Below are 23,283 nucleotides of genomic sequence, written 5' to 3' on the forward strand. Positions count from 1 at the left end.
AAACTTTGACAGCCAACACGAGGAAATCTGCAGACGCTGGAAATCCAAGCAACACGCACAAAATGCTGGTGGAACGCAGCAGGCCAGGCAGCGTCTACAGGGAGAAGCACTGTCGACGTTTCAGGCCGAGACCCTTTGTCAGGACTAACCGAAAGATACCTTTCCGAGAAATGTCGACAGCGCTTCTCCCTAAAGATGCTGCCTGGCCTGCTGCGTTCCACCAGCATTTTGTGTGTGAAACTTTGAGAGGCCCAGATTGGGCCTCGATAATCTACGTGCAATAACAAATAAATTGTCTCTGCTTGCGTTGCCAAATGGTCTCGTCATCTAACGGCCTTTTGTAGGACAGTCACCCATTCAGAGCCCCAAGCCAGATCTTACTAAAACCCCTGCAGTATCTACCAGCACCCGATGAAACGGTGGAGGCAAGCCCATGGCTACTATAAAAACTGCTTTATCCACCAGATTGTGTTTCAGGCCGTACAGAAGGTCCGTTCACTCAGTGGCTATTCCGCTAAAGTGTCCACTGAGTGTAATCGCTCACTTGGGGGTGGGCGGCGGGAATAGGATGACTCCGTAAAGGAATAAAAACATATCACACACGATTCTGACCGTTAGAAAGTTCCAGATGAAGTTGGAAGGTTATGTTACAGAGCAGACTTTTGCGGTAGCGCGGACTCCGGTGAGGGGCCTCCAGGCAAAATCGTGAGTCTTCATCCTCAGGCCGGGACTGTCCGTGGGTCGCAAGCTCACCAGAGGCCTCGAGCCGGTGCGCGGGGCTCCGCCATCATTTGCCGAACATGCCCTTGTACATCGACCTCTCCTTCTGGTGATACCGGCTCAGGTGCTGCTCCGCCTGCTGGATGAACCGCCTCACGTTCGCATCTGCGGCCAGAGAAAGGGGTGAACCGTCATCCTCCAGCCGGGCAGAGCCACAGTTCAATCGTCATCCCTCTCTCTCCTCCGTCCGAATCTCCCTCCTCCGTCTGAATCTCCCTCTCCTCCGTCCGAATCCCCCTCTCTTCCGTCCGAATCCCCCTCTCCTCCGTCCGAATCTCCCTCCTCCGTCTGAATCTCCCTCTCCTCCGTCCGAATCCCCCTCTCTTCCGTCCGAATCCCCCTCTCCTCCGTCCGAATCCCCCTCTCCTCCGTCCGAATCCCCCTCTCCTCCGTCCGAATCCCCCTCTCCTCCGTCCGAATCCCTCTCCTCTGTCCGAATCCCCCTCTCCTCCGTCCGAATCTCCCTCTCTCCCTCCGTCTGAATCCCCCTCTCCTCCGTCTGAATCTCCCTCTCTCTCCCTCCTCCATCTGTCCGAATCCCCCTCTCCTCCATCCGAATCTCTCTCCTCCGTCCGAATCTCCCTCTCCTCCGTCTGAATCCCCCTCTCCTCCGTCTGAATCTCCCTCTCTCTCCCTCCTCCATCTGTCCGAATCCCCCTCTCCTCCATCCGAATCTCTCTCCTCCGTCCGAATCTCCCTCTCCTCCGTCCGAATCCCCCTCTCCTCCATCCGAATCTCCCTCCGTCCGAATCCCCCTCTCCTCCGTCCGAATCTCCCTCCTCCGTCCGAATCCCCCTCTCCTCCGTCCAAATCCCCCTCTCCTCCGTCCGAATCCTTCTCCTCTGTCCGAATCTCCCTCTCCTCCGTCCGAATCCCCCTCTCCTCCGTCCGAATCTCCCTCCTCCGTCCGAATCCCCCTCTCCTCCGTCCGAATCCCCCTCTCCTCCGTCCGAATCTCTCTCCTCCGTCCGAATCTCCCTCTCCTCCGTCCGAATCCTTCTCCTCTGTCCGAATCTCCCTCTCCTCCGTCCGAATCTCCCTCCATCTGAATCCCCCTCTCCTCCGTCTGAATCTCCCTCTCTCTCCCTCCTCCATCTGTCCGAATCCCCCTCTCCTCCGTCCAAATCTCCCTCTCCTCCGTACGAATCTCCCTCCTCCGTCCGAATCCCCCTCTCCTCCGTCCGAATCCCCCTCTCCTCCGTCCGAATCCCTCTCCTCTGTCCGAATCCTTCTCCTCTGTCCGAATCTCCCTCTCCTCCGTCCGAATCTCCCTCCATCTGAATCCCCCTCTCCTCCGTCTGAATCTCCCTCTCTCTCCCTCCTCCATCTGTCCGAATCCCCCTCTCCTCCGTCCGAATCTCCCTCTCCTCCGTACGAATCTCCCTCCTCCGTCCGAATCCCCCTCTCCTCCGTCCGAATCTCCCTCTGTCCGAATCCCCCTCTCCTCCGTCCGAATCCCTCTCCTCTGTCCGAATCCCCCTCTCCTCCGTCCGAATCTCCCTCTCTCCCTCCGTCTGAATCCCCCTCTCCTCCGTCTGAATCTCCCTCTCTCTCCCTCCTCCATCTGTCCGAATCCCCCTCTCCTCCATCCGAATCTCTCTCCTCCGTCCGAATCCCCCTCTCCTCCGTCCGAATCTCCCTCCTCCGTCCGAATCCCCCTCTCCTCCATCCGAATCCCCCTCTCCTCCATCCGAATCTCTCTCCTCCGTCCGAATCTCCCTCTCCTCCGTCCGAATCCTTCTCCTCTGTCCGAATCTCCCTCTCCTCCGTCCGAATCTCCCTCCATCTGAATCCCCCTCTCCTCCGTCCGAATCTCCCTCTCTCTCCCTCCTCCATCTGTCCGAATCCCCCTCTCCTCCGTCCGAATCTCCCTCTCCTCCGTACGAATCTCCCTCCTCCGTCCGAATCCCCCTCTCCTCCGTCCGAATCTCCCTCTGTCCGAATCCCCCTCTCCTCCGTCCGAATCCCTCTCCTCTGTCCGAATCCTTCTCCTCCATCCAAATCTCTCTCCTCCGTCCGAATCTCCCTCCATCTGAATCCCCCTCTCCTCCGTCTGAATCTCCCTCTCCTCCGTACGAATCTCCCTCCTCCGTCCGAATCCCCCTCTCCTCCGTCCGAATCTCCCTCTGTCCGAATCCCCCTCTCCTCCGTCCGAATCCCTCTCCTCTGTCCGAATCCCCCTCTCCTCCGTCCGAATCTCCCTCTCCTCCGTACGAATCTCCCTCCTCCGTCCGAATCCCCCTCTCCTCCGTCCGAATCTCCCTCTGTCCGAATCCCCCTCTCCTCCGTCCGAATCCCTCTCCTCTGTCCGAATCCCCCTCTCCTCCGTCCGAATCTCCCTCTCTCCCTCCGTCTGAATCCCCCTCTCCTCCGTCTGAATCTCCCTCTCTCTCCCTCCTCCATCTGTCCGAATCCCCCTCTCCTCCATCCGAATCTCTCTCCTCCGTCCGAATCTCCCTCTCCTCCGTCCGAATCGCCCTCTCCTCCGTCCGAATCCCCCTCTCCTCCGCCCGAATCCCCCTCTCCTCCGTCCAAATCCCCCTCTCCTCCGTCCGAATCCCCCTCTCCTCCCTCCGAATCCCCCTCTCCTCCGTCTGAATCCCTCCCTCTCCCCCTTGTCCGTCTCAATCAATCTCTTCCCTCTCCCAGTCTGAATCTCTCTCTCCCCCACATCTGTATCTCTGTTCTGGGACCCCCTACTCATTGTGATTTTTATAAATGACCTGCATGAGGAAGTAGAAGGGTAGGTTGGTAGGTCTGCAGGATGACACAAGAGTTGAGTGTGTTTATGGATAGGCTGGAGGGCTGTCAGAGGTTACAACGCGACATCGATAAGGTGCAGAACTGGGCTGAGAAGTGGCAGATGGAGTTCAACCCAGGTAAGTGTCATTTTAGTATGTTACGAAGGATGAACAACCCTGATGGGCAGAAGGGTGCAGAGTCACCCATGCCCCCTCCCCCCCCCCCTTTTGGAGAATCGCAAATCGCTACTATTTCGATGCTGGTATCAAGGAAGAGAGACAAAGGATATCTGCCAGGGCAGGTGTTATTGATAACAGCTCATGAAAGTTAATGAGAGAGAGACACAACTGACAAAAGAGGAGCGGAACCATTGATTTACTGCTATTGTCTTTTGGAGAAGGATTGTTTACTTGGTACTGTTCTATTCATTGAAACCCCTCAGGGGGCAACCAGAGTGGGCTGGTTTGATGGGTTACATCATCCCAACCTGACTGACACCGGAGACGCCGTGAGTGGGGATAAAAGTGAGGTCTGGGGTAACACCCCTCAGACGCACCAGGAGAAACGCTGGTGAGCATCAGAACCCCATGAGACAGGGTGGGAGACCGAACGAAGGGTCGGTAACTTAACTCAGTGTTTTGTAGCGAGACCGGTGGGGGCTTGTGTGTGTGTCCACCCTTGCCTGGGTGACGAGTCCACCACGGAAGAACGGTCTAGCTAAAGGACGGAGGGGTCATACATTAATGGCCACAACAACAACGCAACGACGGATCAAAATCGTAAAGGAAGGTTGGCAAGATAATAGCTATTACTGTTCACAGGTTTTCTCTCTCTCTCTCTCTCCAACAATTGAAACACCGCAACAAACAACTACCGTAACCTGCATGAACTGAACTGAACTTTACATTTCCATCTGACAATTCATTATCCCCTAGACAACGATAGAGCTTGTTTCATTAGTGGTTATTATTATACCCGCACTTTTAGGTTTAGTATTGCTAACGTATATTCTCTGTATATTCGCATTGATATTATTTTGTATATTTTTGCTAATAAAAATTGTTGAAAATAGTATCACCAGACTCCAACGGACACTTCTATCTTTGCTGGTAAGACACCCAGTTACGGGGTACGTAACAAGTAGGTCCAATTTGAAGAGAGCATAATATTAATGGTAAGACTCTTGGCAGTGTGGAGGATCAGAGGGATCTTGGGGTCCGAGTCCATAGGACGCTCAAAGCTGCTGGGCAGGTTGACAGTGTTGTTAAGAAGGCATGTGGTGTATTGGCCTTCATAAACCATGGGATTGAGTTTCAAGAGCCCGAAGGTAATGTTAAAGCTTTATAGGACCCTCGTCAGACCCCACTTGGAGTACTGTGCTCAGTTCTGGTCGCCTCACTACAGGAAGGATGTGGAAGCCATAGAAAGGGTGCAGAGGAGATTTACAAGGATGTTGCCTGGATTGGGGAGCATGCCTTATGAGAATAGGTTGAGTGAACTCGGCCTTTTCTCCTTGGAGCGACAGTGGATGAGGGGGCCTGAAAGAGGGGTACAAGATGATAAGAGGCATTGATCGTGTGGATAGTCAGAGGCTTTTTCCCAGGGCTAACATGAGGGGGCATAGTTTTAAGGTGCTTATGAGTAGGTACAGAGGGAATGTCAGGGGTATGTTCTTCACAAGAGGGTGGTGGGTGCGTGGAATGTACTTTCAGTGACGCTGGGAGAGGTGGATACAATATACAATGTTTTAAGAGACATGGAACTTAGAGAAATAAAGGGCTTGCGGTAGGGAACTTCTAGACAGTTTCTATACATGGTCGGCACAACATTGTGGGCCGAAGGGCCTGTAATGTGCTGGAGATTTCTATGTTTCTGTGTGCTGGCATCGGAGAGGCTCTGGGGCAGGCTTGTGAGAATGACCCCGGGGATGACAGGGTGGAACGCAGCTCTGGGCCTGTGCTTGCCAGAGTTTAGAAGATTCGGGGCGGGGGTATCTCATGTTCCCTATAGCGGGGGAGGACACAGCGTCAGAATGCAAGCATCGATTCTTTAGGACAGAGATGAAGAGGAGTTTCTCAACTGCGTACTGTTGATGACTTCTCGGTTGGAGCTGAGACGCCTGCAAGCATTTTGCCACGCTCGGCAACCAGCCCAGCCTCCAAAGGAATTCCTCCAGCCAGAGGATGGAGAACCCATGGAATCTGTTGCCACAGTCGGCTGTGGGGGGGGGAGGGGGGGGACCAAGTCACTGAGTATATTTAAAGCGGAGCTTGGTAAGTCCATGATTAAGAGGATTAGTAGGGATGTCGAAGGTTATGGGGAGAAGGAAGGGATTGAGAGGGATAATAAATCAGCTGAAATGGAACGGTGCAGCAGACTTGATGGGCTGAATGGCCTAATTCTCATCCTAATGGACAGCAACTGGGGCAGCAGCTGCCCAGGTTCAATTCTGATGTCCAATGCTATTAGTCCTTCGACACTCCCTAGGGCTGTGTTTGCAGGGAATTCCCGGGGGCAGTTTGCCATCCGCCTCTCACCGGGCGAGTCCCTTTCTCCAGTACTCACTCTCAAGGCTGCGAGACTCAGGTCGCGCCCCGGCGCTGTATGCACTTGCATTTAGAGAAACGGCACGGTTAACAGGACCACGACGGTATCTCCGAGGTCCAGTGGTTAATTGATTGGACTGCGGGCTGGGGACTTTTCCCAGTCGTGTGGCTTACAGTTCTTCCTCATGACCGTGTGGCTTGTTAGCTTTTTTTGTCCGAGGGGAGGGAGTTTGGGAGGTTTTGATGTTCTCGCGGATGCTTGCCGCGTTATGTTCAATTTTTGTGCCGGGGGGGGTTCGAGGTTCCAAGTTTTTCTTCGTTTCGTGGCTATCTGGAGAAGACGAATCTCAGAGTTGTATCGTGCATGCATACCTTGGTAACAGATGCACCTTTGAAGGAGCCTGTGCCATCCATATGACCAATTAACCTGCTAACCTGTACGCCTTTGGACTGTGGGAGGAAACAAACGCACCCGGAGAAAACCCCTTCCCACACGGTCACGGGGGAGGATGGTACAAACTCCCGGAATGGGACCCGGGTTGATGCCACTGTAATAATGTTACGTTAACTGTCATATTACGTTGCTGCCACAGAGGAGGCTTCTGGTGGGACCGGAATTCCCAACACCACCCCCCCCCCCCCCCCCCACTCCGCACCCTGGCCAGAAATAGAAACATAGAAAACCTACAGCACAATACAGGCCCTTCGGCCCACAAAGCTGTGCTGAACATGTACTTACTTTACAAATTACCTAGGGTTACCCATAGCCCTCTATTTTTCTAAGCTCCATCTACCTATCCAGGAGTCTCTTAATAGACCCTATCGTATCCACCTCCACCACCGTTGCCAGCAGCCCATTCCACGCACTCACCACTCTCTGAGTAAAAAACTTACCCCTGACATCTCCTCTGTACCTACTCCCCAGCACCTTAAACCTGTGTTCTCTTGTGGCATTTCAGGCCTTGGAAAAAGCCTCTGACTATCCACACGATCAATGCCTCTCACCATCTTATACACCTCAATCAGGCCACCTCTCATCCTCGGTCGCTCCAAGGAGAAAAGGGCGAATTCACTCAACCTATTCTCATAAGGCATGCTCCCCAATCCAGGCAACATCCTTGTAAATCCTTGTGTCCTGATGAAGGGTCTCGGCCCGAAACATTGACTGCTCCTTTCAATGGATGCTGCCCGACCTGCTGAGTTCATCCAGCTTGTTTGTACGTGTTTATTTATCCTTGTAAATCTCCTCTGCACCCTTTCTATGGCTTCCACATCCTTCCTGTAGTGAGGCGACCAGAACTGAGCACAGTACTCCAAGTGGGGTCTGACCAGGGTCCTATATAGCTGCAACATTACCTCTCAGCTCCTAAATTCAATTCCATGATTGATGAAGGCCAATACACCGTTCGCCTTCTTAACCACAGAGTCAACCTGCACAGCTGCTTTGAGTGTCCTATGGACTCAGACCCCAAGATCCCTCTGATCCTCCGCACTGCCAAGAAACATTCTGCCATCATATTTGACCTACCAAAATGAACCACCTCACACTTATTTGGATTGAACTCCATCTGCCACTTCTCAGCCCAGTTTTGCATCCTATCGATGTCCCGCTGTAACCTCTGACAGCCCTCCGCACTATCCACAACACCTGCAAACTTACTAACCCATCCCTCCACTTCCTCATCCAAGTCATTTATAAAAATCACCAAGAGAAGGGGTCCCAGAACAGATCCCCGAGGCAGCCCACTGGTCAGACGCGGTGGGCCAGGCCGGCTTACCGTTGGGGCAGATCTTGGCGGCCTTGTTGAGGTGGCACAGGGCTTGCTCGTAGTCGCCGATGTGGTAGAGGGCCACCCCTGCCCGGTACAGAGCCTTGCTGTTGTCCCCCTGACGCTGCAACACCTTCAGGCAGTAATCCCTCACACGCTCGTAGTTCACCTTCTCCGACAGGAGCAGGCAGGCTGTTGGGTTGAGGGAGAAAAACAGGAAGAGGCGGTAATCAAACTGCGTCGCCCCCTGAACCGCTAGACGCCCCCACGAGAGGGAGGAGCACGCGATTATTGTTCCGTTCTTCTGCTCTGTACACTGCCTGGGATTCCCGGTGAACACCCATTTCCATTCCGACATGGCGTTCCTCGGCCTCCCCCACTGCCACCAGGCCTCTCAGATTGATTTTATTAACTCTGGGTAATTTCTCCCTCCGGTGTCCCAGCTCCTTCCCTTTCTCCCATGGTCCACTCTCCTCTCCTATCACACTTCTTCGTCTTCAGCCCTCTGCCTCTTCCCCCAATCACCTCCCAGCTTCTGACTTCACCTTCCCCCGCACCTGGTCTCAGCTCTCACCTATCCAAGGGCAACTTGAGGGGGAACTTCTTCACTCGGAGGGTGGTGAGAGTGTGGAACCAGCTGCCAGCACAAGTGGTGTGTGCGAGCTCGATTTCAACGTTTGAGGAAGTTTGGATGGCAGGGTTGAGGAGGGCGACGGTCCCGGTGCAGGACGATGGGAGTAGGCAGGTTAAATGGTTCAGCATGGCGGAGATGGGCCAAAGGGCCTGTATGTATCAGCACTGTACATTTCTATGGCTCTATGACCTGCCAGCTGGTACTCGTCCCCCTCCTCCTCCTCCAACCATCTTACTCTGGCTGCTGCCCCCTTCCTTTTCAATCCCAATGGAGGGTCTCATCAAAACGTCGACTGTTTATTCCCCTCCACAGACGCTGACTGGCCTGCTGGCATTTTGCCTGTGCCGCGTACAATTGCTGCCCCTGCGCAGGGATCGGTCTCCTAACCCAGGCTGGATTTGACGCAAAGCAGGGGGAACAGGCCCTTTGGCCCATTGGGTCATGCTGACCCACTGACTGTGATCCACCTCCCTACCCCCTCACTCAAACAGGTGGGGGGGTTATCAGCAACCAATAAGCCCACTGACCCCATGCGTCACCCCATGCGGGAGGTTGGAGCACCCGGGGGAGACCCGGGAAGCGTATTATAATAGAGTTCATAAATATGACCTTTAGAACATTGTGAATTGCATAATGAATTTTTGCAATAGAATTCAGAAACTAATCTCAAAGCGTTGTGTGGTCACATGTACAATAACCCTGCTTTGATTTTGAAACCCACACGGTCACAGGGAGAATGTGCAAACGTGCGCACACGTACACACACACACACGTGCCTCCGGCGCACCAAGTCTCGGGGAGAGAACGTAGACGTTGCTGAGAACAAGATACGAGGGGCGCAAAGCAACCGCAGAGACTCAGATGGCCGACTCTATCATGTAGGAACTCGGCTAAACATGAAGTGACACCCATGAAGCCATTTCCAAATGGACACTGAACCCATGGAGCCTACTTTTTTCCAAAAAGTTTTTGTCTTTGCACTACTTATTTTAACTTAACTATTATATGTAGCAGACACCAACAGAATCAGCAAACTCATTCGAGAGGCCAGTGATGTTGTGGGGGTGGAACTAGACTCTCTGACGGTGGTGTCTGAAAAGAGGATGCTGTCCAAGTTCCATGCCATCTTGGACAATGTCTCCCATCCACTCCATAATGTACTGGTTAGGCACAGGAGTACATTCAGCCAGAGACTCATTCCACCGAGATGTAACACTGAGCGTCATAGGAAGTCATTCCTGGCTGTGGCCATCAAACTTTACAACTCCTCCCTCGGAGTGTCAGACACCCTGAGCCAATAGGCTGGTCCTGGACTAATTTCCACTTGGCATTATTTACCTATTATTATTTATGGTTTTATATTGCTATACTTCTACACTATTCTTGGTTGGTGCGGCTGTAACGAAACCCAATTTCCCTCGGGATCAATAAAGTACGTCTGTCTGTCTGCGTTTTCCACACTTGCGCCCCCTAGTTTCCCCCTTAAACATTTCACCTTTCACCCTTAACCCATGACCTCTGTTGTTGTTGTTGTTGTTCGTCCTTCGGAGTCAAAGACGACCACGACTTGTGTCAGGTGGAGGGTTTGTGACTGTGGGTCCAGAGGTGACTGGTGAGGCCAATCCGGGCCCTGAAGGCTCGCCCACACGTGGGACACATGAGGGTAGGTGCTGCAGTGACCTCTAGATCTCCTCACACCTCACCTCAGTGGAAAAAGCCTGCTTGCGTTTATCCTATCTAGGTAACCCTCACAATTCTATCAAATCTCCTCTGCTCCAGGGAATAAAGTCCTAACCTATTCAACCTTTCCCTGTAACTCAGTTCCTTAAGAGCCGACAACAACCTTGCAAATTTTCTCTGTACTCTTTACCTGTAGGGAGGTGACCAGCCCTGCACACAATACTCCAAATTAGGCCTCACCAGCGTCTTTTTCCCTGGACTGAAATGGCTAACACGAGGGGGCACAGTTTTAAGGTGCTTGGAAGTAGGTACAGAGGAGATGCCAGGGTTAGTTTTTTTTTAACGTAGAGAGTGGTAAGTGCGTGGAATGGGCTGCTGTAGACGGATATGGTAGGGTCTTTTAAGAGACTCCTGGATAGGTATGTGGAGCTTAGAAAAGTAGAGGGCAATGGGTAACCCGAGGTAATTTCTAAGGTAAGGACATGTTCGGCACAGCTTTGGTTTTCTATGTTTCTCTGTCTTGTACAACTTCAACAAATTGACATTATGGGGTAATCTTGTGATGATAAAGTGGATTTCATATCCAGAGGAAATTCACAGGAGCACATTCAAACACTAAGGAGATAGGGGAAAGGATTCATTTATGAGACAGCCATGAAGTAGCTGGGAGATCGTCGGCTTGGTGTAGGAGGTCCTTTTGGTCTGTCAGAAGCCTGGTCCCCCAGCGCTGCCGACACGTTCTAGGCTGCAGGGGGACGCACTGAGGCTCGGTGTGGCCACGGTGAGGAAGGACCGCAGTCTGAGGTCCCGCGAGCACTGGAGATCAAAGTCCTGGTCGGCAAACGCCTTGAACATTTGGCAACGGTGCTTTGCACACCGAGATGTTAACAGTACAAGTTTCAGATCCAATAACACGAGGAACGTAAATAAAAGAGAACAGTACAGGCCTTTCGGCCCGCAATGTTGTGCCGACCTTTTAACCTACTCCAAGATCAATCTAACCCTCCCCCTACATAGCCCTCCACTTTTCTATCATCCATGCCCTAAATCTAGGATCCTGTTAAATGTCTCCAATGTATCTCCCTCTACCACCAACCCTGCCAGGACGTGGACGCACCACTCTGAGTACAATACATATCTCTGACATTTCCCCACCCACCCCCCGCCATACCTTCCTCCTGTCATCTTAAAATTATGCCCCTGGTATTAGCCATTTCTGCCCAAAAACTTCTAATTGGACACCTCTATCAAGTCACCTCTCATCCTCCTTCACTCCAGAGAGAAAAGCCCTCGCTCACACAACTTGTCCTTATAAGACATGCTCCCTAATCCAGGCGACTCTCCTCTTCACCCTCTCTAAAGCTTCCACGTCATTCCTGTAATGAGGCAGAACGGAACACAGATAAATTACTGCCTTTTCTGCAGAATATTGTAATCAATAAACCTTTTCCTTTGAAATAAAAAGCACTCTGAGCGTTGTAACAAGGCTCGATGAAGAGTGGGCTGCAGAGATTCACATTTCTACCCCGTTCTGATGTTTGGTCTGAACAACAACTGAACCTCTTGACCGTGTCGGCGTGCTTTAATGTAATCAGTTACTGCCACATGATTGGCACAGACCAGGCCATTCAGCCCGTCGGGTCAGCGCCAGCAGCAGCTGGAGGGGGGGAACGCCAGCTTACCGGCCAGGTTGTTGTAGCAGTCGCACTCGATGGTGTGGAGCAGCTCGGTCTCCTCGGCCGTGAGTTTGCCCTTCTCGGCCCCGAAGGCCTGCGCCGGTGAGGGCTCCTGGGGGTCCAGCCCCCTCAGGTGCATGAGGGCCCAGTGGTACCTGCTGATGGCCTCCCGAACCCTCTTCTGCTTGTAGTACTGGTTGCCCTCGGACTTGTAGCGGACGGCTTGCTGCAGCCGGGCTTGGAACTCACCCTCCGGCTCACCCTGGGGCAAGAGGAACGGCAGAGACAGGTGAGGGGCGCTCCCGGGCATATCCTGACCCAGCACCACCCCTCGTCTACATGATCGTTAGACCATTGAGACACAGAATCACAACCAGGCCATTTGGCCCATCAACTCTCAGCCCCAATCTCCTGCCTTCCCGTATCCCTTCACGGCCGCACTGATCAAAAGTCTACCAATCTCTGCCTTAAATATACCCAATGACTCTGTCTCCACAGCCACCTGCGGCAACGAATTCCTCAGATTCAACTCTCTCTGGCTAAAGGAATTCCTCCTCGTCTCCGTTCTAAAAGGACGCCCCTCTATTCTGAGGCTGTGTCCTCTGGTCTTAGACTCCCCACCTTAGGAAACATCCTCTCCACTCTATCGAGGCATTCACAACTTGATAGTTTTCAATGAGAACCCACCCACCCCCCCCCCCCCAACCTCATTCTACTTAATTCCAGCGAGTTCAGGCCCAAAAGCTCTTCATACGACAAGCCTTTCAATCCCGGAGTCATTTTTGTGAAAATGCTATGAACTCTCTCCAATATCAGCACATCCTTTCTCAGGCAAGGGGCCTAAAACTGCTCACGAATACTCCCAAGTGCCTTACAAAGCCTCAGCATTACCTCCAGCCCTTCTGCACGCAGTGACATCGTAAGAATACGGAGCACGGGGCTCCACGCAGACAAGAACCGACCCCAGTGCCCAGCTCTCTATCCGGGCGCCTCGCAGCTCGGTGTAGTTCAAGTCCCTGGGACTTGACGTCACAGCGAAGGAAGCTCAGCACTTCCTCGGGAGGCTAACAAAATCTGGCGTGTCCCTGTCGACCCGCACTGCGTGTCACAGAAGCCAGCCGCCCCTCCGCGGACTCCATCTACGCCCCCCCCACCTGGGCATTCTCCCTTCTCCCCCACCCAAATCGGGGAGAAGATACAAAAGCCTGAAAGCGCGCACACCTAACTCAAAGAAGATTCTACCACACCACTGTCGGACTCCTGAATGCAGCTTTCGTGCAATTCGACTGTTCACCTCACAGTCTACCTCGTTGTGATCCTGTACTTCGTTTATCTGCTCTGCACTTTCTCTGTGGCTGTTTCAGAATCAGAATCAGGTTTATTATCACCGGCATGTGACATTTGTTAACCTAGAGGCAGCAGTTCAATGCAGTGCATAATATAGAAAAGAATAAATAAATAAATAAAATGCAGTGTATGTATATTGAATATTTTAAAACCTGTGCAAAAACAGAAATAATATATACTAAAAACTGAGGTAGTGTTCATGGGTTCAATGTCCATTTAGGAATCAGATGGCAGAGGGGAAGAAGCTGTTCCTGAATCGTTGAGTGTGTGCCTTCAGGCTCCTGTACCTCCTCCCTGATGGCAGAGGGGAAGAAGCTGTTCCTGAATCGTTGAGTGTGTGCCTTCAGGCTCCTGTACCTCCTCCCTGATGGCAGAGGGGAAGAAGCTGTTCCTGAATCGTTGAGTGTGTGCCTTCAGACTCCTGTACCTCCTCCCTGATGGCAGAGGGGAAGAAGCTGTTCCTGAATCGTTGAGTGTGTGTCTTCAGACTCCTGTACCTCCTCCCTGATGGCAGAGGGGAAGAAGCTGTTCCTGAATTGTTGAGTGTGTGTCTTCAGGCTTCTGTACCTCCTCCCTGATGGCAGAGGGGAAGAAGCTGTTCCTGAATCGTTGAGTGTGTGCCTTCAGACTCCTGTACCTCCTCCCTGATGGCAGAGGGGAAGAAGCTGTTCCTGAATTGTTGAGTGTGTGTCTTCAGGCTTCTGTACCTCCTCCCTGATGGTAACAGTGAGAAAAGGGCATGTCCTGGGTGCTGGGGATCCTTAATAATGGACGCTGTCTTTCTGAGACACCGCCTCTTGAAGATGTCCTGGGTACTTTGTAGGCAAGATGGAGTTGACTAGATTTACAACCCTCTGCAGCTTCTTTCGGTCCTTTGCAGTAGCCCCTCCATACCAGACAGCGATGCAGCCTGTCAGAATGCTCTCCACGGTACATCTACAGAAGTTTTTGAGTGTATTTGTTGACATGCCAAATCTCTTCAAGCTCCTAATGAAATAGTCGCTGCTCTCCACAGTACATCTACGCCTGTTTCAAAGGCAACACGAGTGAATCTGCAGATGCTGGAAATAAATAAAAACACAAAATGCTGGCAAGAACTCAGCAGGCCAGACAGCATGCCAAGAGCCCTTCGAGGAAGTGACAAAGTACCCAGGACATCTTTAGGGAGCGGTGTCTCAGAAAGACAACGTCCATTATTAAGGATCCCCAGCACCCAGGACATGCCCTTTTCTCACTGTTACCATCAGTGGGGAGGTACAGGAGCCTGAAGGCACACACTCAGCGATTCAGGAACAGCTTCTTCCCCTCTGCCATCAGGGAGGAGGTACAGGAGCCTGAAGGCACACACTCAGCGATTCAGGAACAGCTTCTTCCCCTCTGCCATCAGGGAGGAGGTACAGCAGCCTGAAGGCACACACTCAGCGATTCAGGAACAGCTTCTTCCCCTCTGCCATCCGATTCCTAAATGGACATTCAGCCCATGAAAAACTATCTCAATTTTTTAACCCTGATGAAGGGTTTCGGCCCAAAACGTCATCCCTACCTCCTCCCGTAGATGCTGTCTGGCCTGCTGAGTTCTGCCAGGATTTTGTGTTTTTATTTATGTCTGTTTCACTTGTTCTACCTCAGTGCACTGTGTAACGATCTGATCTGTATGAACCCTTCATAACCTGCTTTTCACAGCATCTCAGTAAAATATCATTGTCATCACTATGAGCTGTGTCATATTACATCATCAGTATGCGCCGTGTCGTAGCATGGTCTCTCAACGACCAAGATTGCTCTTGGCAAATTTCTCCGCAGAAGTGGTTTGCTATTGACTACTTCTGGGCAGTGTCTTCACAAGACGGGTGATCCCCCCAGCCATTATCAATACTCTTCGGAGATTGTCTGCCTGGCGTCAGTGGTCACAGAACCAGGACTTGTCATCTGCACCGGCTGCTCGTACGACCATCACCACCTGCTCCAGTGACTTCACGTGACCCTGATCGGGGGCTAAGCGGGTGCTACACCTTGCCCAAGGGCGACCTGCAGGCTCGCGGAGGGAAGGAGCACCTTACGCCTCCTTTGGAAGGGATGTCACCCAGAATCTCAGTACTCGTGACAATAATAAACCAATTCCAATACCCCGTCTACTCCAGACAGCTCTTCATCTAGCTTGCGATTATAATCGCGGTGACTCTTTCAGGGGAAGGGGATCCCGCCATTCAGCCCACTACATCCAAACTATCCAACAGACAGCCAGTACTTGAATCTGAGTGCACTGGAACACAAGGAGCTGTAGAGAGTAGGGGGCTCTGCCAGTGTATCCCGAGCACACCCCCCCCCCCCCACCATCAGTCATATCTACAAGAGGTTCTGCCTCAATAAGGCAATATCCATTACCAAATACCCCCACCATCCGGGCCAGGCCACCTTCTCACAGATCCCGTCGGGCATGAGGTACAGAAGCTTGAAGTCCCACACCACCAGGTTCAGGAACAACACGATAGCGTAGTGGTTAGCACAACACTTCACAGTACAGGCAAACTGGGTTCAATTCCCGCCACTGCCTGTAAGGAGTTCGTACATTCTCCCCGTGACGGTGGTTGGCAAGGTGCTGGAGTCTATTACCAAGGATGAGGTTTCGAGGTACTTGGAGACTAATGATAAAATAAGTCAAAGTCAGCATGGTTTCTGTAAAGGGAAATCTCGCCTGATGAATCGGTTAGAGCCCTTCGAGGAAGCGACAAGCAGGGTGGACAAAGGAGAGGCAGTGGATGTCATTTACTTGGATTTTCAGAAGGTGTTTGATAAAGTGCCACACATGAGGCTGCTTAACAAGATAAAATCCTGTGGCGTTACAGGACAGAGGAATGGCTGACAGGCAGGAGGCAGTGACTGGGAATAAAGGGGGTCTTTTCTGGTTGGCTGCCAGTGACTAGTGGTGTTCCTCAGGGGTCAGTATTGGGACCGCTACTTTTCACATCATTTGTCAATGATTTAGATAATTGAATTAATAGCTTTGTGGCAAAGTTTGCGAATGACATGAAGATAGGTGGAGGGATAGGTGGTGCTGAGGAAACAATGCGATTGCAGAAGGACTTAGACAAATTGGAAGAATGGGCAAAAATGTGGCAGATGGAACAGTGTTGGGAAATGTATGATGATGCATTTTGATAAAAGGAACAATAGTGCGGACTGTTATTATTGGAGTATAAAAGTTGCATTGTTTGCTGTGTAACCAAAACTATGTAGTCAGCTTTGAACTTGCTATTTGCTATGCATGTATCCAATTTAGTAGGAGAATGAAATCTTAAGAATGTAGAAGACAATGGTGTGTTAATGAGAGGTAGCTAAGAGATGTAGATTATAATGGTGTGTTAATGAGAGGTAGCTAACAGATGTAGATTAGAACATGATTAAGTCAATGGGTAGAAACAACAGTGGCGGATGTACTCATGATACACAACTGTAGACCGATTGGATACTCTAATGCAACTAAACCAGGAGATTGCTATAAAAAATGCTATGTACAAGGATCGGTGGGCAATCAGCAACTAGCTCAATGGCTGTCTCAGCTTTGATTTGCAAATTAAAGTTTAATACTTCTTGAAGAATCTTCTGCGTCTCCTGGTCGTTTGTGGGGCACGAGAAACCACGACATTATCTAAATGGGGAGAAGGTTCAAACATCAGAGGTGCAGAGGGACTTATGAGTCCTCGTGCAAGACTCCCAGACGGTGAATTTACAGGTTGAGTCTGTGGTGAAGAAGGCAAATGCAATGTTGGCATTTATTTCAAGGGGAGTAGAATATAAAAGCAAGGAGAAAATGCTGAGGCTTTATAATTGAATTGAATTGCAGTTGATTGTCATTTAGAAACCCCAACTGCAATGCAGTTAAATAAGACACTAGTCAGGCCGCACTTGGAGTATTGTCAATTGTTTTAGGCCCCGTATCTCAGAAAGGATGTGTTGTCATTGGGGAGGGTCCAGCGGAGGTTCACAAGGATGATTCCGGGAATGAAGGGGTTAACATATGAGGAGCGTTTGGCAGCTTTGGGCCTGTACTCACTGGAATTTAGAAGAATGCGGGGGATCTCATTGAAACCTGCCGAATGTTGAAAGGGCTAGACAGGGCTGATGTGGAGAAGATGTTTCCTATGTGGAGAGGGCACAGCCTCAAAACTGAGGGGTGACCCTTTGAACAGAGGTAAGAAGGAATCTTTTTTAGCTAGAGAGTGCCATGCCACAGACTACGGTGGAGGCCAAGTCTGTGGGTATACTTACGGCGAAAATTTGATCAGACAGGGAATCAAAGGATATGGCGAGAAGGCAGGTGTGTGTTGGGAGGGATCCGGGATCAGCCATGATGGAATGGTGGAGCAGACTCGATGGGCTGAATGGTCTCAATCTGCTCCTATGCCTTATGGTGAGGGTTTCTTCCTACAGTTCAAAGACGTACCGGTTGGTGTTAATTGATCACTGTAAATTGTCTTGTGATTAGGCTAGAGTTAAATCGGGGACTGCTAGGCAGCATAGCTCAAAGGCCTATTCTATGCTTTATCAGAATCAGAATCAGACTTTAATCGCCAAGTACCTGTGCACATACAAGGAATTTACTTCCGGCAGATGTTGTCTCTCTGCTCATAACAATAATAATGATAAATGTAAATGAAAATATAAATTGTACATACAGGTAGTGCAATCCAAGTAATAGTTAGCTGACAGTTAACCGGCAGTTAACTGTTCAGCAAAGTGACCGCAGTAGGGAAAAAACTTCTCCAGTGCCTATTAGTCTTAGTCTGGAGGGATCTGAAGCGCCTACCAGACGGAAGCAGATCAAACAGTCCGTGCGCAGGATGGGAGGAGTCCTTTATGATGTTCCCCGCCCAATCAATAAATGATACATAAACTACCACATCCCTTCAACCATTCAGTCCTTAAACTGGCACAGCCCTAATCAGTACCTCAGAATAGCGACAGGACAAACATGGAAGTAACTTTGTTTATTCTTCCCTGTGAAAATTGCACTTATTCATGCTTACGGTTTCCTTGGGCATGTGGTGTACCTGAGGCTATGTGCCCGTGGTGCAGCTGCAAGTAAGTTTTACAACTGCACTCAGGCCTAGGGGGTACCTGTGCACATGGCAATGAACCGACCCATTTTTTGACCCATTTGGCCTTCTGTGCCGAGGGGGTTCAAGTCTTGACACTTTATAAATGATGCCGATCAGTGATCTCCCAAAAATTCACCGGCGGAGCCTCCCGCGGCCCCAGCTGCAGATCCCCACCTGAGAATGTCCCTTCAGTAGTGCCAAACTCTGCCCCACCCGTGACGTAAGCATCAATAATATCCAAAGACATTACATTAGGGTCGTAAGTAGAGGTTTTGGCCCACTGGCCTTCATAAATCAGAGTACTGAGTACAGGAGATGGGATGTTATGTTGAAGTTGGACAAGGCTTTGGTGAGGCCTAATTTGGAGTATTGTGTGCAGTTTTGGTCACCTACCCAAAGGAAAGATGTGAACAAGGTTGAAAGAGTACAGAGAAATTTTACAGGATGGTGCTGGGTCTGGGGGACCTGAGTTATAAGGAAAGATTGAATAGGTTAGGACTTTATTCCTTGGAATGTAGAAGATTGAGAGGAGATTTGATAGAGGCATACAAAATTATGAGGGGTATAGATAGGGTAAATGCAAGCAGGCTTTTTCCACTGAGGTTGGGTGGGACTACAACCAGAGGTCGTGGGTTAAGGATGAAAGGGGATAAATTTTTCTGATATTTATTCGATTTAAATTTCGTTATTGTCCCTTCAATGTCTCCTAATAAAAATAGCAATGGACTATGTGAAAGTTGTACTCCAATAATTTGTTCCAATAAAAATCTTAAATTAATCCAAAATGATTGAATTTTAGAACAAGACCAGATAGAATGTAAAAAAAGTACCTATTTCTTGTTTTGCAGTTACTTGGAAATCTGATTTAAATTTAACTATGGATCGTTGGAATAATGAAATACATAGTTGCATTCCATTTGAAAAAATTAAGTATAATTTAAGAAATGAATATGAGATATTTTTGAAAATTTGGTCACCATACTTACGAAAGATAGGATTAGATACATAGGTCCTTTGAAGATAAAATTATAGTAATTGGGGAAAGTGAAAATAAATATCAAAATTATTTTGAACTCCATGGAACATGTGGGGAACCTCCGATATCCAGGCAATCTTTCTTCTCTTTTCTTTCTTTCTTTCTTTCTTTTTTTTTCTCTTTAGGTAAGGATTAAGGGGGGAGGGTTAAGGGGAGGGGGGAGGGTTAATATCACTTTTCTTACCATTTCATTATTACATTTATTCTTGTAATTTCTAAAATTCAATAAATATATTTTTTAAAAAAGGATGAAAGGGGAGAAGTTTAAAGAGAACATGAGGGGAAACCTCTTCACTCAGGGGGTGGGAACGAGCAGCCAGCACAAGGTATGCAAGCAAGCTCGATTTCAGTGCTTAAGTGAAGTTCGGATACAGTGGCATGCAAAAGTTTGGGCACCCCCGGTCAAAATTTATTTTACCGTGAATAGTTAAGTGAGTAGAAGATGAACTGATCTCCAAAAGTCATTAAGTTTAAAATGAAATATTATTTTCAACATTTTAAACAAGATTAGTGTATTATTTTTGTTTTGTACAATTTTAGAGTGAAAGAAAGGAAAGGAGCACCGTGCAGAAGTTTGGGCACCCCAAGAGATTTGAGCTCTCAGGTAACTTTTACCAAGGTCTCAGAGCTTAATTAGCTTGTTAGGGCTATGGCTTGTTCACAGTCATCGTTAGGAAAGGCCAGGTTATGCAAATTTCAAATACCCTGACTCCTCAAACCTTGTCCCAACAATCAGCAGCCATGGGCTCCTCTAAGCAGCTGCCTAGCACTCTGAAGATTAAAATGAATGATGCCCACAAAGCAGGAGAAGGCTGTAAGAAGATAGCAAAGCATTTTGAGGTAGCCGTTTCCTCCGTTCGTAATGTAATTAAGAAATGGCAGTAAACAGGAACGGTGGAGGTCAAGTTGAGGTCTGGAAGACCAAGCAAACTTTCCGAGAGAACTGCTCGTAGGATTGCTAAAAAGGCAAATCAAAACCCCCACTTGACTGCAAAAGACCTTCAGGAAGGTTTAGCAGACTCTGGAGTGGTGGTGCACTGTTCAACTGTGCAGCCACACCCGCACAAATTTGACCTTCATGGAAGAGTCATCAAAAGAAAACCTTTCCTGCTTCCTCACCACAAAATCCAGTGTCAGAAGTTTGCAAAGGAACATCTAAACAAGCCCTGTGGGTGGATGAAGTTAAAATAGAACTTTTTGGCTGCAATGAGCAAAGGTATGTTTGGAGAAAAAAGGGTGCAGAATTTCATGAAGAGAACACCTCTCCAACTGTTAAGCATGTGGGTGGATCGATCATGCTTTGGGCTTGTGTTGCAGCCAGTGGCACGGGGAACATTTCACTGGTAGAGGGAAGAATGAATTCAATTAAGTACTAGCAAATTCTGGAAGCAAACATCACACTGTCTGTAAAAAAAAAAGCTGAAGATGAAAAGAAGATGGCTTCTACAACAGAATAATGATCCTAAACACACCTCAAAATCCACAATGGGCTACCTCAAGAGGTGCAAGCTGAAGGTTTTGCCATGGCCCTCAGCTAAACATAATTGAAAATCTGTGGTTAGACCTCAAAAGAGCAGCGCATGCAAGACGGCCCGAGAATCTCACAGAACCAGAAGCCTTTTGCAAGGAAAAGTGGGCGAAAATTGAAGGACTCTTAGTTGGCTACAGAAAGCGTTTACAAGCTGTGATACTTGCCAAAGGGGGTGTTACTAAGTACTGACCGTGCAGGGTGCCCAAACATTTGCTTCGGGCCCCTTTCCTTCTTTGTTACTTTGACACTGTAAAAGATGGAAATAGAAAAATGTGTCCTTACTTATAATATTAAAGAAATGTGTCATCTTTAACCTTATGCCTTTTGGAAGTCAGGTAATCTTTTATTCGCTTAGCTGTTCACAGTATCAGAAATTTTGACCAGGGGTGCCCAAACTTTTGCATGCCACTGATGGTAGGGGTCTGGAGGGCAATGGGGGTGGGCAGTTTAACTGGATTTAGCACGGACTAGACGGGCTGAAGGGCCTGTTTCTGTGCTGTACTTCTCTATGACTGTTAGCACCCTGCTCCAACACCCGTGTACGTGCTAAGTGGGTGCAGCCTCCATAATTGGGAACGGTCCGGCACGCAGGCGCACACACACACACACACACAGGGGCATTGCCCGGAGCGGCCTGAAATACCCGGGAGCGGCCGCACTCGACCCGTTTCGGCCCTCCGGCCATTTCCCACGCCCTCCCCGGGGCCCCGCTCCCGTTCCCCCTCACCTGCGTTGCCATGGCTCTCAGCAGCTTCCGGCACGCAACCCCGACCCGGAAGCGCAAACGTCCCGCGACCGCTGAAGCCGAGCCGGAGGTTCCCAGGCCTCCCCCATCACGTGACGCGGGGCTCGGGGACCGAAGGGAACTTGCTATTGGTTGATTGTGATACTCAGAAGCAAAGTTTGTCTCGCCTTCTTTCATACAGATCAAACACAGTGTACTGATGTGGTACATGGTAAAACAGTAACAGTGCAGAATAAAGTGCAACAGCTACAGAGGAAGCGCAGAGCAAAATTATAAAGTACAAAATTATAAAGATGTAGATTCTGAGGTCAAGAGTCATTCAATGTCTGCAGTGAGATGCTGAAGATGTTCTATAGGTCAGTTGTTGAGAGCGCCCTCTTCTTTGTGGTGGCGTGTTGGGGAGGAAGCATTAAGAAGAAGGACGCCTCACGTCTTAATAAGCTGATAAGGAAGGCGGGCTCTGTCGTGGGCAAAGTACTGGAGAGTTTAACATCGGTAGCTGAGCGAAGGGCGCTGAGTAGGCTACGGTCAATTATGGAAAACCCTGAACATCCTCTACATAGCACCATCCAGAGACAGAGAAGCAGTTTCAGCGACAGGTTACTGTCGATGCAATGCTCCTCAGACAGGATGAAGAGGTCAATACTCCCCAATGCCATTAGGCTTTACAATTCAACTGCCAGGACTTAAGAACTTTTTAAAGCTATTATTAATGCTTTTTGAGCTAGTGATTTAGATGCATATCATATTATTACTGAGTTAAGTATTGTATTGTATGTAATGAGTTTTTGCTACAACAAGTGTATGGGACATTGGAAAAAAATGCTGAATTTCCCCATGGGGATGAATAAAGTATCTATCTATCTATCTATCTATCTTAAGCGTTCAACACTCTGATAACAACGGGGTAGAAGTTGTCCTTGACGTGATTTCAGGCTCCTGTATCTCCTTCCCGGTGGCGGAAGGGAGAAGAGAGAATGTCCAGGGTATTTGCCTCTACCACCATACCAGGCAGCACATCCACCACTCTCAGAGTAAAAAAAGAACTTACCCCTCAGAGGCAACACGAGTGAATCTGCAGATGCTGGAAATAAATAAAAGCACAAAATGCTGGCAGAACTCAGCAGGCCAGACAGCATCTATGGGAGGAGGTAGTGACGACGTTTCGGGCTGAAACCCTTCATCAGGAAGGTTCATCCTTTGTGTTTTTACCCCTCAGAGGACAGGGTGAGTAATTTCAGGTTCCTGGGTGTCAATATCTCTGAGGATCTATCCTAGGCCCAACGTATTGATGCAGACACAAAGACAGTAGCTATATTTCATTAGGAGTTTGAGGTGATTTGGTATCTCACCAAAGACGCGCAAATTTCTACAGATGGAGAGCATTTTGACTGGCTGCATCACCGTCTGGTATGGGGGGGGGGGACCACTGCACAGTATTTAAGTAAGTTCCATTGAAATCTCAGTCAGCCTCCGTAGTATTCAGGACATCTTCAAGGAGTGGTGCCCCAGAAAGGTGGCATCCATTGTTAAGGACCCACACCATCCAGGACATGCCCTCTTCTCATTTTTACCATCAGGGAGGAGGTCCAGAAGCCTGAAGGCACACACTCAACGATTCAGGAACAGCTTCTTCCCCTCTGCCATCTGATTTCTGAATGGACACTGAACCCAGGAACACTACCCCACTACTTTTTT

The 23,283-nt window shown here is 49.6% G+C and overlaps 1 protein-coding gene across 3 annotated transcripts; it reads right to left on the minus strand.

Annotated features, from left to right (window-relative positions):
* Positions 1-438: 438 nt before the first annotated feature.
* LOC140717667 (tetratricopeptide repeat protein 9C-like) lies at positions 439-21,662 on the minus strand. Of its 3 annotated transcripts, XM_073031302.1 has the most exons (5): positions 21,568-21,596; positions 21,031-21,087; positions 11,834-12,089; positions 7,847-8,029; positions 439-885 (listed from the first exon to the last, which is right to left on the minus strand). In XM_073031302.1, exons 1-5 carry the CDS (start codon positions 21,577-21,579, stop codon positions 788-790), a joined length of 606 nt encoding a protein of 201 aa, XP_072887403.1. In that variant the 5' UTR covers positions 21,580-21,596; the 3' UTR covers positions 439-787. The 3 variants fall into 3 exon arrangements, with proteins under 3 accessions (XP_072887403.1, XP_072887404.1, XP_072887402.1); XM_073031303.1 differs by lacking the exon at positions 21,031-21,087 and having other exon boundaries at positions 21,568-21,662; XM_073031301.1 differs by lacking the exons at positions 21,031-21,087; positions 21,568-21,596 and adding an exon at positions 19,260-19,295.
* Positions 21,663-23,283: the final 1,621 nt, after the last annotated feature.

The sequence above is a fragment of the Hemitrygon akajei genome, chromosome 28, assembly GCF_048418815.1.
Source record: "Hemitrygon akajei chromosome 28, sHemAka1.3, whole genome shotgun sequence".
Classification (NCBI taxonomy): domain Eukaryota; kingdom Metazoa; phylum Chordata; class Chondrichthyes; order Myliobatiformes; family Dasyatidae; genus Hemitrygon; species Hemitrygon akajei.